The sequence below is a fragment of the Artibeus jamaicensis genome, unplaced genomic scaffold, assembly GCF_021234435.1.
Source record: "Artibeus jamaicensis isolate MK-2021 breed Jamaican fruit bat unplaced genomic scaffold, CSHL_Jam_final scaffold_3151, whole genome shotgun sequence".
Taxonomy (NCBI): Eukaryota; Metazoa; Chordata; class Mammalia; order Chiroptera; family Phyllostomidae; genus Artibeus; species Artibeus jamaicensis.
The window spans coordinates 2200443-2221807 of NW_026522037.1; the positions used below are offsets into that span (position 1 = coordinate 2200443).

General features: G+C 61.1%; 1 protein-coding gene across 1 annotated transcript in view; it reads left to right on the forward strand.

Annotated features, from left to right (window-relative positions):
- Window positions 1-21365, forward strand: part of FOXK1 (forkhead box K1) — a 47518-nt gene that overhangs the window by 19126 nt on the left and 7027 nt on the right. The window contains exons 2-8 of the mRNA XM_037137927.2: window positions 8558-8743; window positions 17120-17276; window positions 18086-18232; window positions 18808-19001; window positions 19413-19579; window positions 19656-19940; window positions 20714-20938. Coding sequence (XP_036993822.2) covers window positions 8558-8743; window positions 17120-17276; window positions 18086-18232; window positions 18808-19001; window positions 19413-19579; window positions 19656-19940; window positions 20714-20938 — 1361 coding nt within the window. The remainder of the gene's footprint in view (window positions 1-8557; window positions 8744-17119; window positions 17277-18085; window positions 18233-18807; window positions 19002-19412; window positions 19580-19655; window positions 19941-20713; window positions 20939-21365) is intronic.

The window sequence follows — 21365 nt, forward strand, 5'->3', positions numbered from 1 at the left end:
ACCTGGAGTACCCAGCTTGGGTGATGGGGAGGCTGTGCCACTGGACCCTACAGGACACCTACTACATTAGGCCACACTACCAAGACACGAGGTCAAAGCAGCTCTACCTAATACACAGAAACAAACACAGGGAGGCGGCCAAAATGAGGAGACAAAGAAACACAGCCCAAATGAAAGAACAGATCAAAATTCCAGAAAAAGAGCTAAACGAAATGAGATAAGCAACCTATCAGATGCAGAGATCAAAACACTGGTTATAAGGATGCTCAAGGGACTTTGTGAGAACCTCAATAGCATAAAAAAGACCCGGGCAGAAACAAAGGACACACTAATTAAAATAAAGTACCATTTACAGGGAAACAACAGTAGAGTGAATAAGGCTGAGAATCGAATCGATTATTTGAAACATAAGGAAGCAAAAATCAACCAATCAGAACAACAAGAAGAAAAAAATCCAAAAAAATGAGGACCGTGCGAGCAGCCTCCGGGACATCTCGAGGTCCAACGTTCGCCTCCTGGGGAGCCAGAAGGAGGACAGAAGAGGCAAGAAACGCCCTTTTCGGACACACTGGGCCTGCTCCGCTTTGTTTCACCCCTCGCACTCCCTCCGGGAGAACCAGAGTCCGTGGCACACAGGACTGCACAGGATGCTGGGAAATGCCACGGAGCCACGTGCCCCTGCAGAAGAGACGGACTTCACTGAGCAACTAGCGGTTACTATGGCAAGACAAGGCCAGTCTGGACATGGAGGAGGGCAGGACCTTGGATAGAGGAGGATACAGGCTCTCAGTGGACCTCAGACATCGCGGCAGGTGAAGAGGGTGGAGAGGCCTGCTTGATTCCGCGGCCCCTGAACCGTGGGGGGTTGGTAGAGGAGGCCAGCAATGCAATCAGCGTCCCCAGCAGCCTGTACAAGGATTTTCTTGAGGCGGCCACTGGGCGAGAAAAGACCGGTGCACACACATCTGTGCTACTGCGTGTACATTGGCCTCTGTCGCCCGCACTGGGCTAGGGCATCACACCCCTGGAGTCCAGTTGTCACCATCACCCTGTAGGGCAGGTACGGCACCACCACACTGTACAGAGGGGGCCTGGTTTGGAGATCACATCCCTTCCCCAGGCCACACGGCTGTGGGTTGTGGCGGGCTGGGTCCCCCCCAGGCCTAGGACACCATGTGCAGACACGCAGACAGTGAGGAAGCCTGCGACCTCCGGGAGGAGGGGGCGTGCGAGCTGGGCCTTGGACGAAGCTGGGCTCGTTCTACGTGCCCTCGGGTCTCGAACAAGGCAGGGCCTGCAGGGGCAGCTGACAGACCCCAGGCGCCAGGAGAGGAGCTGCATGTGTGGAGGGATGCTGGTGGGCGCCGCGCCCGGAGCCGGGGTCAGCGATGGAGCACACAAGCAGAGCACTGTCACCAGTCATCCGGAGTCAGGCCAACGGGGTGGGCTGGACTGTTGTCAGCCCCTGGTTTCTTTGCCCTTGTGCAGGAGACAGGATGGGGGAGGGGAAGTCCAGGCACTGCCACAGCCCAACACTCCAGGCCCCGCACCCTGGTGTTCAGTTCCCGTCTCAGATGTGTGGCTACTTTAAATGGAGACGTGACGAGGGCCATGCGTGGGCATCTGCTTCTCATGTAGTGTGACAGAGGACATGGTGGGAAGTCTGGGCTGAGGACCGGCTGTTTCTCTGAGACACAGAGGTCGCCCCCCCCCAGCAGGAATTCCAGAGGAGGGAAGTGGCGCCTTCCAGCCCCTCTGCCTGCCACCCAGGAGGCGGCGCTGCCAGCAGGTGGTCGAACCCACCCCCCCATCCTTGGGGCAGAACCAAGTTGCTGCTCTGACTTGGGTGGAGGCTTGTCCCCTGGGAAGTGGCCGTGTCCGTCTGTCTGACTCGGTGCACCAGCTGCCTGGCGTCTCACACACCTCCAGGGCCTCTGTCCCCTCGCCTCACTGGCCTGCCAGTCTCGGCGACCCTTCCTTCTGTCTGCGCCCCTGAGGGCACCATGGGCGTGCGTGGCCGGACCTGCTCCAGGAACCTGCCAGGCTGCACGGACCCAAAGCGGTTGGTGCGGGTGGGGGCGGGGAGGGTGTGGCCCCTGCTCTCTGCTCTGGTCCCTTCCAGTTGACAAGGAGCAACCTTTATTTTTAAATCATGCTCAGAGATCTGTGACTTCTGCGGAACTCAAACCGAGGTTTCATTTTAAAACCGGGGTGAGCCAGCAGGACGTGGTGAACGCTTCTGAGGAGCAGCCCACTCCCCGGGACCCCTGTTAATAAACGTCACGTCTCGGCTCCTGATCCAATTCCTTGTCCAGGTAACTCATCCAAGTAAATTTGTGGCTTAAAAAAAAACTCTACCTGCCTTACTAATTTAACATGCTACCTATTTAAACTTTTAAATGGTCAACAGAGAAAGTTCGTGTCTGTTGACATCATAGATTTGCAATGATGGGAGATTTGCAGGAGGCTGCAAACACGTTGGGAGAGGCCCCTGTGGGGGGGCTTCGCCCCATTTCCCTCGCCCGTTACCACGTGGGTGATAGTGGGACAGTGTCAGCCCGGAAGCAGACGGTGGCCCGCACATACGGTGGTTTTTCCACAGGTGCAGGTGTGACTGCGCCTGCTGCCACCAGGGCCTGCACGGCCCCGCCACCGTGGAGAGTCCCACCCAGGTCCCCCGCAACTCCGGCCAACCGGGACCTGGGCTCCCTGGCTCCAGCGGGTCATTTGGGGAGTGCCGAGTGCGTGGGTGGGACGAACCTGTGAGCCGGGCTGTTCCGGGGCTCAGTGTCCTGCCCTCGTCCAGCTGTCGTGCGCCCAGCAGTTTCCGTTTAATTGACCACCTGTGCTGGGAAGTGCCAGGCACCTGTCACCACTGCTGTGAGGGAGGCCTCGGCCCACACCTGGCCGCGGTCGGTCGGGAGGCGGCGCAGAGGCGCCCCGACCCCGGGCATGCGCCCCAGGAGGCCTCGCACTGCGGAAACCCCCCAAAACTCCCCACAGCCCCCCAGCAGCTCCAACCAGAAGGCGGCACTGCCTGTGACAGCCGGGCCTGCTTCTGCAGGCAGCGGTTCCAGAAAACAGCCATAGCCCTGGCCTCGGGTGGCCCTGTAGTCGTGAGACCGAATCACACAGGTTTTCCGGACCTTCGAGCCTGAGCACAGCCCCACCTGTGAGGGCCAGGGTGGCCTGCTCCCCGTCCCCCCAGACTGCCAGGCCTGGGGCCACTGGGGCAGCAGAGGCATTGGGAAGGGACTGAGCTCAACGGACACAGGCTGTGGGTCATTGGGGGTCCCGCGGGGGAGGCAGGTCTGATGGCTCCTCGGTTTTCGGGGGAGGGGTCTCGGCTCCCAGTGGGACTGCGATTCAGACGCAGCCCTGTGCCCGCAGTGGGCCCGCCCCGCCCCGCAGCCCCCGCCTCTCCAAGCCCCGGGCCAGCCCGCGGTGCTTGTGGAGGAGGTGCTGGGGTGGAGCCCTGGTTTAGGGTCTGGTCCCGTCCCACACGGGCTGAGCAGGTGAGGGCACAGGAGGCAGGCACGGCCCAGTGACAGTTTGGTGGCACCTCTGTTGCCACCTAAAGACAAACAGCAAGGAGACAGACTGAGCTTTGTCTCCTCCCTCCCAGGGTCCCCACCCCGGTATCATTCAGTGCCCGTCGTTCTGGAAACTCCCGAAAGACGTGCCAGAGTTCCCCTTTCGGCTCAGAGGTGCGCTGGGGGCGCTTCCTTGGCCAGAGGGACCTGCCGCGCGGTTTTCCCTGGGACCCGGACAAGAGGCTGCGTTGGGCCGGTTCCCACCTGGTGTCGCCAAGTGAAAAACGTCCTCTCCCTTGGAGTCAGCCTCCCTCCCCTCCCAGAACGAGGCGAGGACAGCAGGGTTTCTTTGTGACAACTTGGGTGCTGCCCCACCCAGATGGGCCCAGTTAGCGAAAGAGCTGGTGGGTTGGCGTCGCCTGAGACCATCGGCTCCACCGGTCTCTTCAAAGCGGTTCTGTGTCCAGTGTCCAGAGGTGGCCGCCGACTCTCTCCAGGACCGTCTCTGCGAGGCATCAGTGGCTAGAACTGCAGCGGGGCAGCAACGCCAGTGCTGGGCAGCGGCCCGGCCGCGCTCCGTGTCCCTGTCCGTCCACAGTCGGTGGCTGCGTGCCTGCTGGCCAGTGTCCTGGTTGCCATGGTGACCACCGCACAGCCACCGAGGGCCGGTAGGAATCAGGAAGCATTTTCCACCTCCTGTTCCCTCTTTCAAGCAGATGTTGTTCAAAATCATGGCCATTCATTTCAAAGACACTTGGTGACCCTGCGTTTTCTGCTCCTTAATCTTTTTTGAGGGCCTTGGGTATTGCAGGGTCTGACTTTGTGGGTGTGAAACTGATCACAGCTCTGCAAGAGGGGCTCCCGGAGCGCCCCACCCTCCCCCGAGTAGAGATACACTTGCCCATGACATCCTTTCCTTTCTAGAGAAAAGCAGTTTTGTTGTATCCGGGACGTGTGGAGGGTAAGAGGTTTGCACCGCCCTGTGTGTGAGTGCGTGTGTGAGTGGGTGTGTCCCAGGGCCCTGCCCGCTCAGCTGCCTTGTTTTCCCATCCCACCACGACCCCTGGAGCAGCGTGGCTGCTGGAGCACCGTCCTCACAGCTCACCTCCCCGTGAGAGTGGGCGGGAGGGCTGATGGGCAGGTGCCGTAGCATCTTCTTTTGAGGCTTGTCTGGCAGGTGCGGCTCACTCTTCCCTGCTCATCCCTGGCTTCAAGGGAGGTGGGAAGTGGTATCTTTCCGCTGGAGACATGGGGTGGGGGAAGGATGGAGAAGGGAGGTGGGCTTTGGGTGGGCGCCCCCCTTCTGCACTCTCCCACGCAGGCGTGCCACGCCCACCGCCTGGTGCGCCCTTTCACCCGAATCCTCTGCAGACGCTGTTCTCCAGCTGCTCCCGAGGGCACGGCCCTGTGGGTCAGTGTTGCCGTTTAAATCTGAGGTTCCTTTGGAGGGTGGGGGCTGCTGCTCTAGTCCTCAGCTCCTCCTGCCCCCGAGAACACTATGGGGAGCCCCCCATTTCCCTTCGCTAGAGCAGAGACAGCACCTTAGACCAGTGTGGGGTGCAGCTTTGCTGAGACACCCACAGTGATTGGACCGGCTGCTTTTCCCACTGGACCCACGTGGGCTGATTCCGTTATTGTAGCCGCCCGAGAGTGAAGGGCGGGGGGGGACACATCTTTGCTTTCTCGCTCCCTCTTGGCCGTGCAGTTGGCTCTGACATGTCCAATCGGCTGGGGGGGGGGGGGGTGTGCTGGGAAGGGGCGGGGCTTCAGCCGGCCCGGAGCAGGTGGCCCACATCCTCCGCAGAGGCGTCCTTGGTGTGTCAGCTGTGACCACGGCCCGGCTCTCTCACAGGGAAACGTGCCGGGCGCCTCAGCGGAGGTGCCAGAGTCCCACAGGCAGCTGTCCCTGGGGTGGGGGGAGCCTCCGCGTGCAACTCCCTCTCACTCAGACGAGCGTTGGAGCAGGCAGACGCCGACCAACCACCACACAGACACGCCCCAGCCTCCCTTTTTAAACGCCGTGGGCGTGGACTGGCACAGTGCAGTCGGCACCCCCGGTGCTCTGTGCGGTCGTGGGCCCTCTCCTTCCCACCGAACGTTCCCGGCTCCTCGCCCTGTGGACTCTGCTCAGTGCAGCAGGGGTGTGTTCTCATCCCTGCAAAGTTGGTTGGGATCGAAAAAGTCTAAACACGTCTCTGGTTTGGAGGCTCCACAGATGCTTGCCCTCCCGTCACCATGGCACTCAGCATCCTGGGGAGAACTTCCTGCCTTGCGCCGTCCAGCAGTCTCTGCACTCGCCTCCTGGGGGACTTTAAGTGAAAAAGGAGGTGTGCGCGCTGGCCTCTCGCTTGCGTGCGTGGACATGTGTGTGCTGTGTGTGGTGAGGAGAGACTGGCGGTGCTCCCCCTTATCCTGGGGAGCATGTGGTCAGGTCAGCCTGCCCTCAGAGGGGCCTGAGCCCCTCCAGGGGGGCACAGGGGACAAGCCAGACACTCAAGGAAGGCTCCCTGGAGGAGGCGGCCTTGGGAACTGAGGCTGGAAAAATGTACCATATTTTGCTGCATATAATGCGCACGTGTTTGCCCAGATTTTTGAGGGAAAAGAAGGGTGCCTGTTGTCCGTGGGTACAGAGATTACATACCCGGGCTGGAGCCTGGGCCCGGCCCTCTCTGGTCTTCACCCTGTACCCTGTTCTCTCTGACTCCCCATCTGCCTTGTGACCTGTCCCAGGCTGAAGCCACATCCTCTTTCCGGGCGGCCTCGATGACCTAGTAGGATATGACCTCAGCCGGCACCAGGCCTCGCGCAGTGCGGCCCCGCAACACCAAGCGCGGCCCTGTGCGTAGGTGGGGAAGTGAAACTCTGCCCATTCACAGCACTGAGAGGGGCACATGGCAAAGGCCTGAGAGACCGTCCCCAAACATTTGTCACTAGTGTCGTTGTCCTAGCCACCCCCTCGGGGCAGGCGTGTGCACACACCCACGCGCATGCGTCTGTCCCTCCGGGCGGAGCCGCTGCAGCCTGGCTCAGTTCGACTTCGGGGAGCTCCGGCCACATTTGTGGCCCCAAACGCTGTCCTTCATTCTCTGTCTCGGGGACGCCCAGCCCACCCCAGACAGGAGCCGGGGCGGCTGGTGGCCCTGCGGCCTGCAAAAGCCAGCAGGGCTCGGGGTCTGGAGAGACCATAGGCCTCGGAAGGCACCTCAGGGAGGGGTGTGATGTGACTTTCTCACCAGGAGACTGAGGGAGGAAGGGGCCGCTGGGCCCTGGGGGGACGGCAGCGAGGGGGCAGGTGGCAGTGTTCCCGGGACTGGGGCTCAGAGGGGAAGACAGCAGAACAGTTCCGGAGAAGCTTGGGGGGGCTCTCGACGCAGAGAGCGTCCCATCCCCCACCCCTGCCGTTTTGGTGTTTGGGCTGCTTCTCCCAGAACCCAGAGAGCTCCCGGCGGGGGCGGTGCCGGGAAGGCGTCTGGTCCCCGGGTTGGCGTGTGCCTGTGGGTCGAAGGCGCCCGGGGCTCCACGCAGGCTGCCCGCTGCCTCCTTTGGCCCGGTGCTCCGAGTCCGGGAGAGCAGTGTTGGCCGGCGGAGCCCATCAGAGTCGCTGCCCTGCTCCGTGAGATGCCGAGGCCTTCGGGGCAGGTGGCCGCACTGCTGAGTCAGAGCGGGAGCAGTGGGTCCCCGAGGGGAAGGCGCCGGGGAACCCCGAGGCCACTAGGGCCCTTTTTTCTAGCTCTTCTGATCTGGTCGCTATGCAACCTGTTCTTAAATCTTGTTTTTTGTTTTTTGGCGGTTTTTTAAAGGATTTTGTTTATTTATTTTCGAGAGGGAAAGGGAAGGAGAAAGAGAGGGAGAGAAACAGCAGTGTGTGTTTCCCTCTTGCCTGCCCCCTACTGGGGACCTGGCCCTCAGCCCAGGCATGTGCCCTGACCAGGAATTGAACTGGTGACCCTTTGGTTCACAGGCCAGCGCTCAATCCCCTGAGCCACACCGTCTGAGGCAAATTTTGTTTTTTAAAGATTATTTTACTAAGAGAAAAAGAGAACTCAAATGTAGGGGATGTTTGCTGTGTCCAAGGGAGGCTGGCGGTGCATTCGCTGTTCAAACAGGGCCGCTGAATGAGCGGAGCAGGAGACTGCAGCGCGGCCCCCGGGTCAGTGGCACCACCTGACCGACCACCTGCTCAGCGGGTCGCAGGTGTGCGGGGGTGGGTGTCTGCATGTGTATTTCCGAGCCCCAGCCCCTTCTTTGCAGAGAGCCTTTTCTGAGCAGTTGTTGCCGGTGGGGGGTGTCACCTCTCTCCTCGTGGGTGGCCTGCTTTTATCTAGGTCCTTGTCATTGACTAAGTCATACAGTCAGCACTTGCTGATAACTGGTCCGCTTAGACGTCGGACAGCCTGCTGGGTACCTAGTGCCCCGATCTGACCAGGGCCAACTCCCCCGAAGTGGACACCTTGGGCTCACACACACGTGCGGCACGGTGGCCCCAGCAGCTGGTGGGCATTGGCACATCAGCCTGTGGGCCTCTGCTGTAGAGAAAACCAAGCCGCCGGTTCCAGATCCCAGAGCTGGCTGAGGCCGGTCACCTGGACTGCGCCCGTCCCGCCCGCTCCCAGGACCCCGCCAGCAGCTCCTTCGTGTCCCTCGGTCACTAATGTCACTGTAGCCACCGTGCTCGCAGTGCCTCGGTTCCCCACCAGCGTTCTCCGTGGGGCAGTGCGTCCCGTGTGCTGGGGCAGGAAGCAGCTCTGTCTGGGGCCTCCGTTGGAGATGCCATCACAGGTGTCTGTCTGGGGACACTCGTGTCTCTGCTGTCCTCATGCACATCAAAGGGGGACCAGCGTCGGCAGCAGTTTGGGCCCCAGTGGAAGCAGAGGAGACTCGAGGTCGGCGCGGCCGGACACAGGGCAGCGGCGAGCGCACGTTACATGGGCCCCGCTCCCTGGACGGACCAGGGCGTTTCCGCCACGCTGTGCTTCCCCCTCGTTCGCCTCCATGCCTCACGCAGCGCTGTCCCTCCTCCGCAGGTGCACCTTCCGCTTCCCCAGCACGGCCATCAAGATCCAGTTCACCGCGCTGTTCCCGCAGGAGGAGGCCCCGGCCTCGCCCCTGCGGCCGCTCTACCCGCAGATCTCCCCGCTGAGGATCCACATTCCGGAGCCGGACCTGCGCAGCTTGGTCAGCCCCATCCCCTCGCCGACCGGCACCATCAGGTGAGCAGCCCCGCCCCCCGCGCTCCAGGCCACTGGGGGCGCTGGGCCCGGCTCCTCTCCAGCGCGGGTGCCTGTGCGCAAGCGGTTTGAGAGTGAGGCAGACGCCCGGCGTCTTGTGCGTGGTGCACAGCGCCACTTCGCCAGCTGGGTATTTCGTACCTTGGGGCCTTTTAAAGCGAGCGCAGGTGTTGTTTTTCAGGACACAAACTATTTGGAAGTAGTAGTATTTCTATGCCAGGACCTGCTGAACTTTGTGGAAATTCTTTGTGAACTTTTAGAAATTGATCTAGACTTTGAAGAAAGGAAAGTCCCCAGATTTTGTCACCCTGGGTGTGAGCCGCAGTAGCCTTGCGGGTGTGCCCCAGCGGTCTGCGTGTGGGGTGGCGCTGCCCTGCCTTCTCGGCGGTCCGTGCCTCCCACCCGCCCCTCCGTTGCAGCAAGGGAAGGCTGATTTTGTGGGGCGAGACTCGGTTCATTTGAGCTGGCTTCCTGCTTCACCATGGACGTCTTAAGACACCACTGGCTGCCTTTCCTTTTCTGCTTGTGTGGCCCTGACACTGCTGTCACCACACCTGCCTGTGGTGATGGCACCTCAGCTCCCGCCGGGGCCCAGGCGCAGCCGGCAGGGCCGGGCGTCTGGGCCAGCCCAGCGGGGAGGGCACGGTGCACCTCTGCGGGTCTGGGGTTCTCGGCACGTCTGCGAGCCTTGCTGGCAGAGCCACTGGCTCGCAGCGAGTTCTGCTGTCCCTCTGTCACCAGGCACCAGGCCCGTCTCTTGCTCACAGCCCTCCCTCGGCGGCCCCTGTGTCTTGCCCCTTCCAGGGTCACAGTTGGAACCACATGCCGCTCACTCCCTGCGATAGTCAGTGTGCCACCTGCGCCTCTGTTTTCTGCCGGTGACACGCTGGCCGTGCGCTGGGAGCTGCTCGCACCCAGTCCTGGGGGGCCGGCCCCCTGGAGTCTTTCTTCTGCAGGGAGCGGGGTCCGGGCCGCACTGAACATGGCCCGCACCCCAAGTCTGGGCCCCCAGTCCAGCGGGTGGGAGGCCTGGGGACAGGGCCCTGCAGCCGCGCTGGGCCTGGTCTTGGTCGTCGGGGAGGCCCACGTTCTTTCTGCGGGGCCAGCACTCCTGACGCTCCACCCCGACTTCGATGACGATGGTGAGTGACGGCCCCCGGAAGCCGCATGTGTGGCCGCTGCAGACGGCGTCTCCTGGAGCTCATTCCAGGGCTTCGTTTCCGCCGTGGCTCTGTCCTGAAACCCAAAATCCAGCGCATGTTCTCGCTGCTTCCCAGACGTCTGGCCTGAGTGTCGTGGGAAACATGCCATGGTCGCTGTGAAACCTGCCACTTACACACACAGAGACCGCGCTCGCAGTGAAGCGAGGCGGCCACTTTGGAAGGCGGTCCCCCAAGGGTTAAACAGAGTGTCGCCCCCCGACCCCCGTGCACCGGTCCCACCGCCCCACTATTCGTAGTGACCCCGGAGTGGGGACAGCTCAGGTGTCTCTCAGCTCACCAGCAGCCACTAACACCAGGTCCACCCCACAGGGGGTGTGGTTGGGCCATAAAAGACGAGCTGAGCGTGGGCGGTCCCGGTGAGCGTGAAGGGGGCTAGATGCGGAGACCCCCGTCCTTGCTCCGCTGGTGTGAAACGTGCAGCCCAGGCAGCCCTGCAGGGACAGGACGCCGGCGAGCGACCACCGAGGCCGTGGGCTGCAAGGGAGCCACTGCGGTCCTTGTGGGCTTCCTCCCAAGTGGGGACAGCATCCTGGACTTCCGTGGCGGGGTCGGTCACACAGCTCTCAGGGTGTGGTGTGTATGACGACATCTCAGCGAAGCCGAGGGGGACATTGCACTGACCCGTCACCCAGCAGCCCCTGAGAGCCCCTGCAGGGACGTCACCAGTGTGTCACCGGCCAGGTTCAGGCGCGGCCACTCTCCACACCCCAGGGACAACCACAGCGGGTGGCAGGCAGCCTCAGACAGGGCGGGGTCACGAACAGCGGTTTGCAGTCCAGCCAAGTGGGCACTTTTCAGAAAGGAAGAGTGTGTGGGTTACAAGCCAGGAGAGCCTTTCATAAAGCCAACGTAGTTCCAGTCACGTTCTGAATAGGGACACCACCCGGTGAGGACACTCAGCAAAGCCCTGGCAGCGAAGTCGGGAGGGAGGCAGTGAGTCGAGGAGGAGAAGGAAGAGGAGGAGGAGGAGCTTTTGCCGAGCAGAACCGAGTCTCGGAACTGTCCTCCCGCCGGGTAGTGGGGCCGCCCCGGCCTCCCCTGGTGGGGATTTAACTTGCTCTTGGGGCGGAGGGAGTCAGAGGGCCGCGATGCCCGCCCTGCCCGGCAGGGACTGGCTCCTTGTTTTCCTTTGGTAAGATAGTTTCGGAGCAAGTAGTACCTTTGGGACAGGCTTTCTCACGTGAGGGCCTTTAATCAGGTGTCACAGGGGAGGGTCCCTGTTGACACCCTTTCATCTTCGTGCTGCGGAATTCGGCGCAGCAGTGTCGCTGAAACCTCAGAGGCCCCTGAGGTTTCCTTTCCAAGACCCTTTGCATGGGAGGGAGGGGCCTGAGTATTATTTACAAACAGCCCGGCCGCCCTTCCCGCCTCCCGGGGACCCTCTGCAGAGACCGCAGCGGGCTGTGCCGGCTGGGAGCTGGGGGGTGGGGGCAGTGGTTCCTGAAGAAGCGGCCCTGGGGTGAGGTGGGGGGCTCCCTGGCACCCACAGCTCCCAGCAGCCAGGCCCTTTCTAAGAACTCGGGCCACGGCCCCTCCTCCCGTCTGTCTCCTAATTTGGTGTGGCTGTGCCCTGAGCGCCCCATTGGCCAGCGCAGTCCCTGCAGTTTGGAGACCTCGGCTGGGTTGGTTTCCTCCCCGAAGCCCCCACCTTCGCCGAGATCTGGGCGTGGCTGCACCTGTAGGAACCTGCCCTGCAGCGCACAGCCCCGCCCTGGCTTCCTGACCTCCGCCTTCCCCTGCCCCCTGCAGTTTTTTTGTTTGGGGTGTTTTTGTTGTTTGTTTTTGTTTTAGTTTTTTTCCCCCGCTTCCTCTGCATTGCCAGGCCCGGGTGTGTGCCTGTGTGGTTGGAGGGATTTTTTTTCTTTCTTTTTTTTACCATGAAGTACTCCACCCAGAAAATGAATGAACTTTCTTTGAAAAAAAATTCTGCTGTCTTAAGCGGTGTTTTGTTGACTTTTTTTTCCCATTTGGCAAAGAAGTAAGTGGTGTTTGTAGGAAAGAAGAAACTGGCTAATCATTTCCTGGGCATCGCAAACACAGAGACCAGTCTGAAAAGTGCCCCCTGAGCTAGTTTCCAGAAAACGGCTGCAGTGCACAGAAAAGACACACCACAGAAGGAGAGAAGCCAGGTTTTACTCCTGAGAGCAGCATTTTAGAAGCTGCTTAAGAAAGCTTTTCTCCACCCTTCCAACGTAGATAGGATCAGAAAGAAACGCGGTTTGCAAGTTGTGAGGACACAAAAGAAAACACAGCCGCTGACTCTGGTCCGAGGTGCAGCATGGCCTCCAGCCTCCCCGGAGGAGTCTCGGCCCGGCTCTGTTCGTTTTTTGCTTTGTGATGTCACCTCGCCCTGGAGGTCGGAGGTCGTCAGGTCAGCGTTATAAGTGCTTTTGTTCCCTGGCTGCTGTGGCTCAGTGGATTGAGCACTGGCCTGTAGGGCAAAGGGTGGCTGGTTCGATCCCCAGGCAGGACATGTGCCTGGGTCGTGGCTGGGTCCCCAGTGGAAGGTGTGCAAGAGGCAACCACACATTAATGTTTCTCTTCCTCTCCCCCCCCTTCCCTTCTAAAACAAAAAGTTTTTTAAAGTGCTTTTGTTTTTCTGGCCACCTCGGGATTCCTCCCGAAGGCTGCAGCCCGCGCTCTGTTCTTGGCCTGACCGCACGCGGGCCTCCCTGCCAGCCCGTGGGGCCCCCCCACGTGTGGGTCACCTGGGGGCCCTTTCTTTCCTCCCCTGTACCTGTGTCCGCACCGCCCCAGCTCCGCCCACCCTCACCCCCACCTGCTCCCTTTCCCCTCCAAAAACTTCAGAGCAGTACAAATCCGTAGGTCCCCACAGAAAGGCGGTCCTTCCGCGTCCTGTAGGTTCCCCTCTGCCTGGCTCCCACCAGCGCACTTTTCGGCCGAACTGCTGAAGGAAGTGGGGCGGAGCTTGTGCCCGACCCCGAGTCTGTGGTGGTGCTGCAGGAGGGGACGCCCGGGTCCCAGGCACGTCTGGGGGGCCCTTCGGAGGGCGGTTACTGTTTCCTGGGTGTGCCTGCGGGCCAACGCCCAGCCTGTGCGGGCGCCGAGCCGCCCGAGAGCCCCTCCCAGGCCGCACCTCCGGGAGGTGGGAGGCACCTTCCTAAGTCTGCAGAGGGCGGCCCGCCCTCAGGTGTGACCGCACCGAGTTAGGTCCCCGCCGAAGCATCGCAGACTCTAGACGTGCATTGTACACCTGTACGATGCGTACACGTGTCCGACGGGCCGAGCGCACAGTGCTCCCCGGTGGTTCTCCATGTGCTGGCCACAGCTCAGCAGCACGCACCATTCCCACCCCCCATCCCGCGGAGACGTGTGGAGCGCCTCTCAACCTACAGCGCTGTGTTTCCTCCTCACTCCTGCCTTGGTACTTTCCGAGTTGCTGCGTGTCGGTGGCTGCACAAAGTGGCCCATCTCGTGGATGTGCGATATGCAGCCCCTACCTTGGCGTGTGCAGGCCACACCCTGGTCCTCCTCTTTCAGGCCGGACTCGATGGCCTTCCACGAGTCAGTGGCTCGTCAGCCGTCTGACACTGCCCCCAGAAATGCCTGAGCGTGCTACAGCAAGACGCCAGAGTTCTCGGATCTGGTTCTGTTGTTTCAGATGTGCCCTTCAGGATCAGGAGCCGCTCAATATTAGGGTCCATAATGACGTGGAAACTTCTCCAAGTTTTGGCCCACCCCCTCCTCTCTGCAGTGATGCTACGCAGCAGCCCCCCCCCCCCATCTCACAGGCTAGAAAACCAAGGCACAGAGCACTGAGCATGGGGCTAACTGGTGAAGCAGAGACAGTGCGCAGAGGTTTATTTCATTCCTGGTTTCAAAAGGTCTGTTTTGATCATTTTGATCAAAGTAACATGTGCACGTGGTGTAAGAATTCAGCTGGTTCCCCCAGAATTCTAATGATGGGATGGCAGTCCCCTGGCCACGCCCTGCCGCACCCCCACGGACAGGCCCCCCAGCTTCTCACCTCTGCACGTGCGCACGTGCACACCGTCCTGGCTTCTCCGATTGACCTCCCCTGTGGAAATTCAGGGGGTAGACTTGGGCCCCCTCCCATCACCAACAAAATGCCACCAGAATCTTGTTGGCCCCTTAGAGTTGCCTTCTCCTCAGTGTAACCATCTGGTGTGCTAAGAACTGTGGGTTCGATTACTGTTGCCTCTCCTGGTGTGTCTGTTGGTGTGGGTACTGTTGTGATTCCTGGGTGTAACTGTTTATTTGGTGACTGTTGCAGTTTCTCAGTGTGACTGTTGGTTTGGTTACTGTTGCAATTCCTGGGTATAACTGTTCATTTGGTGACTGTTGCAGTTTCTCAGTGTGACTGTTGGTTTGGTTACTGTTGCAATTCCTGGGTGTAACTGTTCATTTGGTGACTGTTGTGATTTCTCGGTGTAACAGTTGGTTTGGTTACTATTGTGATTACTCAGTGTGGCTGGTGGTTTGGTTACCGTCTTCAGTGATTCCTTGGTGTGACTGTTGCTTTGGTTACTGTCTTGATTCCTCAGTGTGACCTTGTGGCAGTCACAGGGTTCATCACCCTTTTCGCAGCTGGTGCTCTGGGTGGTGCTCACAGGAGCTGTGACCCGTTCTGTGCTCAGTCAGATCCACATGTCCCTAGGACCGGCACACCCCACCCTCTGCCCAGAGTGAAGGTCCGTCACTAGCACCTTTGCTGAAAGACGTTCCTCTGTAGTTCAGACTGCCCCAACACCCTGACCCAGGGGGCACCCGGGACCCTGGGAAGCCCCTTTTCCCTGGCCCCAGGGTGTTTCCTTTCCCCGTCCGCCCCTTTGTTTATTAGAGAACATCATCCTGTCATTTCTTGAAGATGGGACCAGAGGTAAATTTTTTTTTAATTTCCCATGCTCGTAAGTTATTCTTCTCCATTCACACCAAACAGGTGGTTTTACTGTGCGGAGAAGCCGAGCTGGGAGGTTTTTCCTTGTCATTTACATCATTTTCTAGCTTCAGGTGCTGCTGCTAAGGAGCTAACATTGTCCTGACCTCTGACCCTTCGTACACAATGTGCCCTGGACAAGCTCGGACTCCCGTGTGTCCACAGCACAGGTTATGTCTGCGGTGAGCTTTCGAGGGGCCAGTCACCCTGTCTGCTCTCATTCTGTTCCAATATTGCAGACAAGGTGCAGACATCGCTGGGTGTGTCGTGGACGGTCACAGAAGTCACATTCTAGGTCTGGGCTGTCCTGGGGCCAACATGGGTGTGTCCTAGCAAGACAGCGCCCCAACCCAGAGTGGCTGCTGGCAGGACAGGCTGGCCTTGAAGGGTTGCCACTGGAGACTCAAAACAGAAACGTGACTTCAGATCATTAGATCATTTCTCCTAAAAGGGGATCGGCGACTGCCAGTTTAACATGCATGTTCGCCTTCACATCCACCTTCAATCTAAAGTCCGGGGGGGCATTCGAGTCACGTGACATCCAGTACTGCTTTACTGCACCCCAAATTCAGACTTCCCACATGCCTGGGCAGTTAGGGGTCCCCCTGAGGGGAGCAGTTCTTTGCTTAAGGCAGGTGTCCCAGGAGGGCATAGCATGTCTTCCATCCCGTCCCCTCCAGGGACATGTGTGCATGTCTGCACTCTAAGAAGCCTCATGTCACTGACAGTCAGGGAGCGTGAGCGGAGCAGGATGAAGCTCCTCCACGCCCAAGGCCAGGCTCTGAGCTGAGCATCGGCAGCCCTGAGACGCCCGGCCCATGTGGCACGTGGCCTGCCCCCTCCCCCAACTGGGAGGTGTGGGGCGGGGCAGTGGGGCCAGGCCCTGTGAGCCAGCCACCGGGCCACTGAGTGAGGCCCATTGAGAAGCCATCTGTTCTGAGGCCAGAAAGGCCGTGTGTGCAACGGCACGTCCCCCGGACAGCCCAGTGTGCCCTGTCCCCGCCACAGCGTCACCAGAGAGGGTGCGACAGCAGCTCTGTAGAGAGGGGCCCAGGCTGCCCCGCCCTTTCCCTGTGAGCCAGCTCCACAGCCTGTCCTGTACTTCTGTGGGAAGGACTCCATCAGAGATGGTTCCGTGGGAGGGGCATTTTGCCCTCGGAGGTTTGGACGTGAACTCTCTCCGACCTTTGACAGCAGAGCCGTGGGGGGCAGGCAGCATGGCTCCAAGCCAGCCCAGGACCCGCCTCCACCTGTAGGGCCCTCCCATCTCACACCAGGTGAGACCCGCAGGCCCCCTAGTTGGACCTGAGTTCACCTCCAGGAGGGTGGCGTGTTTCTGGGGGACAGTCCTTGGCCACATGCTCCAGAGGAAGGCCCGGAGCTCCGTCCAGGAGGGGCACTGACAGTGCTCGGCTGGAGCGGGCAGAGCAGTCCGCAGCCCCGCACGGAGCATGTTCAGGGAGAGCCCCACATGGGGCTGCGTGGAGGCGCTCACACCCGCAGGTGACCACGGGCTCTGGGCAGCCCCCCCAGGGCACTTTGTACCTGGGTTTGTTACCCGCTCTTACTGCTTTTGTTGGTTTCCTCTGAGTACTTTGTAATAGAATTAACTTTAGGGCCAGTATTCTGATGCGGTTTGATAAGCGAAGTGCACCATGTTACTGAGAGGAAGCAGGCCCAAGCCCGGGACAGGGGGGTCAAGTCCCCGGGGGCTGGATGGCGGAGCAGGCCTGGTGGCCACAGTGCCTGAGGAGCCCTGGGCTTCAGGTGGGAGCAGCCTCAGAGGAGTGGCGGGGGATGTTTCAGCCACATATGTGGTCGCGATTTCAGCCTGGGACTCTCTCCGCAGCTCAGGGGAGAGTGAGGCAGCCTGGCTGTGGCCGGGGAGAGCTGTCCCCACCTTCTCCCGAGGTTTTCAACCAGCGGGACGGGTTCTGACCTTTGCCGAGGGCACCCCCGTGTGGACAAGTGAGCACAGGACAGCAGGCGGCCCGCGGCAGCGCCACCTGCCTGTCAGGCCCGGGGCTGCGCCGCAGGCAAGCATCTTGGTACCGGCAGTAACTGGTCCATCCTTTATCCAGAGCCGGCAGCGCTGTTGTAGTAACGCAGAGAACGGGAAACCGCCGTTAACCTCTCTGCCATCGGGGAGGCCCTGTGTTCTCCGCCAAGTCCTGCGCTTCGGGATCGCGTCTTAGGGCGTGTCCGTTCTCTCTGCAGTGTTCCCAACTCCTGCCCGGCAAGTCCACGCGGAGCTGGGTCCTCCGGCTACCGGTTCGTCCAGAATGTGACCTCAGACCTGCAGCTGGCCGCAGAGTTCGCCGCGAAGGCCGCCTCAGAGCAGCAGGCGGACACATCCGGAGGAGACAGCCCCAAGGTCTCAGCTCTCAGGGCCCTGGGCCGCGCGGTCAGCGGGCGGGGCCGGGCGGGGCCTCCAGCTCCGGTTCCCGGGGCGCCTCCTGCACGTTGTTTGCTGGATGTGGTCATGCGCAGAGGCCCGTGATGCTTCCTTGCCGTTTCTCCTCCTCTCGTCTGCTGCTGACCGAACAGACTTGAGAGGAGCAACAGTTTATGTCAGTTCTTGACCACCTGACAACTTAAAAAAAATGTATTTCAGTGAAGTTTATTATCATTGACTTTTGAAGTATAATTCACATAGATCCAGTGCACTCATTTTAAGTGATACAGTTGACCCTTGAACAACACTGGGTTGGGGGTACTGAGTCCCTGCACAGTTGAAAATCTGTGCACCTTTATTTATTTACTTATTTGTTTATGCCCAATCCCTTCACCTTCTTCACCCACCCCTAACCCCCTCCCCGCTGAGACTCTCATTTCTTTAGGAGTCCATTTCTACTGTGTTAGTTTACTTAGTTCATTAGACGACATAGGAATGAATCGTGATACATTTTAAAGCCAGTTTGTAGAGGAGGTGAGGCATTTCCCTCACTTCCCTCCTTTCGTGGGACATCACCACGAAACCCTCACTTCCCCTCCCATGGGGCAGAAGCAGCCCTCCCTCCGTTAAGCAAGCACGTGCCGGGGCCGCGCAGGACGCTGGGTCTGGTGTAAGCAGATGCGCTGTCCACCTCTTGCCCTCACCACAAGCTTTCTCGCTGGGAGGGGACGCGCGGGCGGGTCGGCTGTGGGGGTACACCTGGGCTCCAGCACTGCCGCTCCCCGCAGGACGAGTCGAAGCCGCCGTACTCCTACGCGCAGCTGATCGTGCAGGCCATCTCCTCGGCGCAGGACCGGCAGCTGACACTAAGCGGCATCTATGCCCACATCACCAAGCATTATCCCTACTACAGGACGGCGGACAAGGGCTGGCAGGTGAGGCCCACGCGCGCCCGGGGTGGCTCCGAGGCGGCCTCCTCAGAAAGGAGGACGCAGGGAGGACATCGGAAGTGGGCTGCGCCCGGGCACCAGGCCGCTCCCCCAGCTCTGGAGAAACCGGGCGGCCATACCTGCCTCCTCCACTCGCCGGCTCTGTGCATCGCAGTCACATCACCTTTGGTCGTCCACGTGTGCAAGCTGTGGGTGTGTTTGTGTGCGATCGTATGACCCTCGTCCTCTCGGCTCGGCCAGCAAGTCCCACGCATCTGCCTGTCTCCCTGGCTTCTCTCCCCTCCGCCAGCGGGCTCTGTGCGGGTTCGACTTGGGCACACACCCCTGGACTGCGGCTGGTCTTTCTGTCCTGCTCTGTCTATAAAGAATGGTAGTGATGCTGACCCGAGTCACCTCTGCACTTCCCCACAGGACAGTTACCCCGGCCAGCCCTTGGGAGCCCGGCCGCCACCGTGCCTGGCTCCGGTCACCTTGGTCTCGGTTGTGCTGCTCTGGTGCGGGCGGGCAGGGTCTGCTCTCTGGCTCCCCAGTGACCGGCGACTGCCTCTGCTTGCCTGCAGAATTCCATTCGACACAACCTCTCCTTGAACCGCTATTTCATTAAAGTGCCCCGTTCCCAGGAGGAGCCTGGGAAGGGATCTTTCTGGAGGATAGACCCTGCCTCAGAAGCCAAGCTGGTGGAGCAGGCCTTCCGGAAACGGAGGCAGAGAGGCGTCTCCTGCTTCCGCACCCCCTTCGGGCCTCTGTCATCCAGGTGAGCCCGACCTCCCCAGGCGGCCGCACTGGGGCCCTCACAGCGGGGCAGCCCCTGTGCCGTGGGCGTGGCTTTCAGGCGGAGGGTGGGCGGGCCTCCGGGAACAGCCCTGCCTTCCTGCTCGAGGCTGCTTTGCTCCGCCCTCTTTGGTGCGGATTCATCCTGGGGCGGTCTGTGCCGGTCCCACAAGGGCTCACGTGGTCACCACGAGGCCGTGGCCACTTCCCTGGGGGACAGCTGGTCCCTCCAGGGAGTGAGCACTGGAACCGTGGCTGTGTCTGGAGCCACGCAGTGTGGTGTTCGTGCATGAGGCCCGTCAGGGGTGGGGCCGGGCTGCGCGAGTCTCGGCCTTCATCTCCTGTCCTCCCTGGGCCCACACTCACTTCCATGGTCCCTTCTCCCTGCATTTAGGAGCGCTCCGGCCTCACCCACCCACCCTGGGCTGATGTCCCCTCGCTCTAGTGGCCTGCAGACTCCAGAGTGCCTGTCTCGGGAGGGCTCCCCCATTCCTCACGACCCCGACTTTGGGTCAAAGTTAGCTTCAGTTCCAGAGTATCGGTATTCCCAAAGTGCACCCGGTAAGAGTGGTTTCGTCCCTGTGTCTGCCGGGGCGGGGTGCGGGGAGCCTGCTGACAGCCCCCCCTCTCCACGCAGGCTCTCCGGTCGGCGCCCAGCCCGTCATCGTGGCCGTGCCGCCCCGGCCCCCCAGTTTAGTGGCCAAGCCCGTGGCCTACATGCCGGCGTCCATAGTGACGGCCCAGCAGCCCTCCGGCCACGCGATCCACGTTGTGCAGCAGGCCCCCCCTGTCACCATGCTCAGGGTGGTCACCTCCTCCGCCAGCTCCGCCAACGGGTACATCCTCGCCAGCCAGGCCTCGGCAGGGGGTGCCCACGAAGCAGCAGGCACAGCCGTGCTGGACCTGGGCAGTGAGGCAAGAGGTAAGGAGCCGAGTGGTCACTTGGCTGGGCCACCGGAAGGTAGGCTGTCACCCTGGGTCTTGGGGGCTATGGATCCCAGTGTCAGGGCACAGGCTGTCTCTGGAGCCGATGGCTCTCGGCCTCCTGCCCCTCCTCCCAGCTGCTTGTTTCTCAGGGAGTCTGTCCTTTGGAATCAGCACTGTGCAGTCTCCGAAACAGTTTGTCCTCGTGAGTCGGGGCTTCAGGTGCTCAGAGCCCCACGGTCACACTGAGTTGGGTAGAGGGGCTCTGCCTGAACTTGGGGTCCGGAGGATGAGTCCTCCCAAGCCCTCAGTGAGAAGCCCTTAGAAATCACAGTAAAGAGTAGTTACAGAGTCCTACACTGGAACCCTGGGTCGCAGGTCCAACGGGTAGGTCGAGGCGGGGCAGGCACACGGCGGGGCCCAGCAGGACCCCACGGCAGAAGCAGCACCTCCGCTGTCCCGCCCCCGTTCCCCTCCCCCCACCCCCACTGGCACATCTCAGCGTCGCGTCCGACACTGTCAAGTGACAGGTGCGTTTGGGTAAAAGACAACAGCCTGGCCCTACACGCAAACCATTTCACTCAGGTTCACACATTTTATTTCCTGGGTGACCTCAGGTCTGGACGAGGGTGAAGCTACTGGAACTTTGTCTAAAACCCTCTGTGGGGGGGGATTCGCCCCTCCAGCGGCGCTGAAAGGCCCCCGCCCGCTGTCCCCGTGGACGGCCGTCCGTCTGCCTCAGCCAAGGCCTCACGCACCCTCCCCCCACAGGCGCGGAGGAGAAGCCCACCATCGCGTTTGCCACCATCCCCGCCGCCAGCCGAGTCATCCAGACAGTGGCCAGCCAGGTGGCCCCAGGGGTCCCCGGACACACGGTGGCCATCCTGCAGCCCGCAGCCCCTGTGAGCATCGGGCAGCACCACCTGCCCGTCCGGGCCATCACCCAGAATGGCAAGCATGCCGTCCCCACCAGCAGCTTAGCCAGCAGCGCTTATGGTGAGGCCTGCTGACCTGCGCCCGCATTCGAAGCTGGGGGTTCAGCCTGTAGTCACTGCCGCGGGGGGGTCGCTTCCCCAGTTAGCCAGCCAGCCCTCCGCACTGTCCCCTGCAGAGCAGCAGTGCTGTGGTGACAGAAGGGCAGAGTCCCCGTCACAGAGCTCACTCCTGGCCGGGCGAGACCAGAGGTCCAGGGGGGCCATCCAGCAGCCTGCAGCAGGGAAGGGGGGTGGGGGGGGTGGGGCTTCAGTTCTCAGTTGGATGGTTCAGGACAGGCAGCATTTGCTAATGACCTGCCCCTGGTCAGGGCCTCGCAGAGAAGGGAGAGTGAGAGAGGACGCTGGAAGGGACCAGGGACAGCGTGCCCTGCAGGGGAGGGAGGACAGGGTCGGGGGGGTCTGACGGTAGCCCAGCCCCAGAAAGGAAG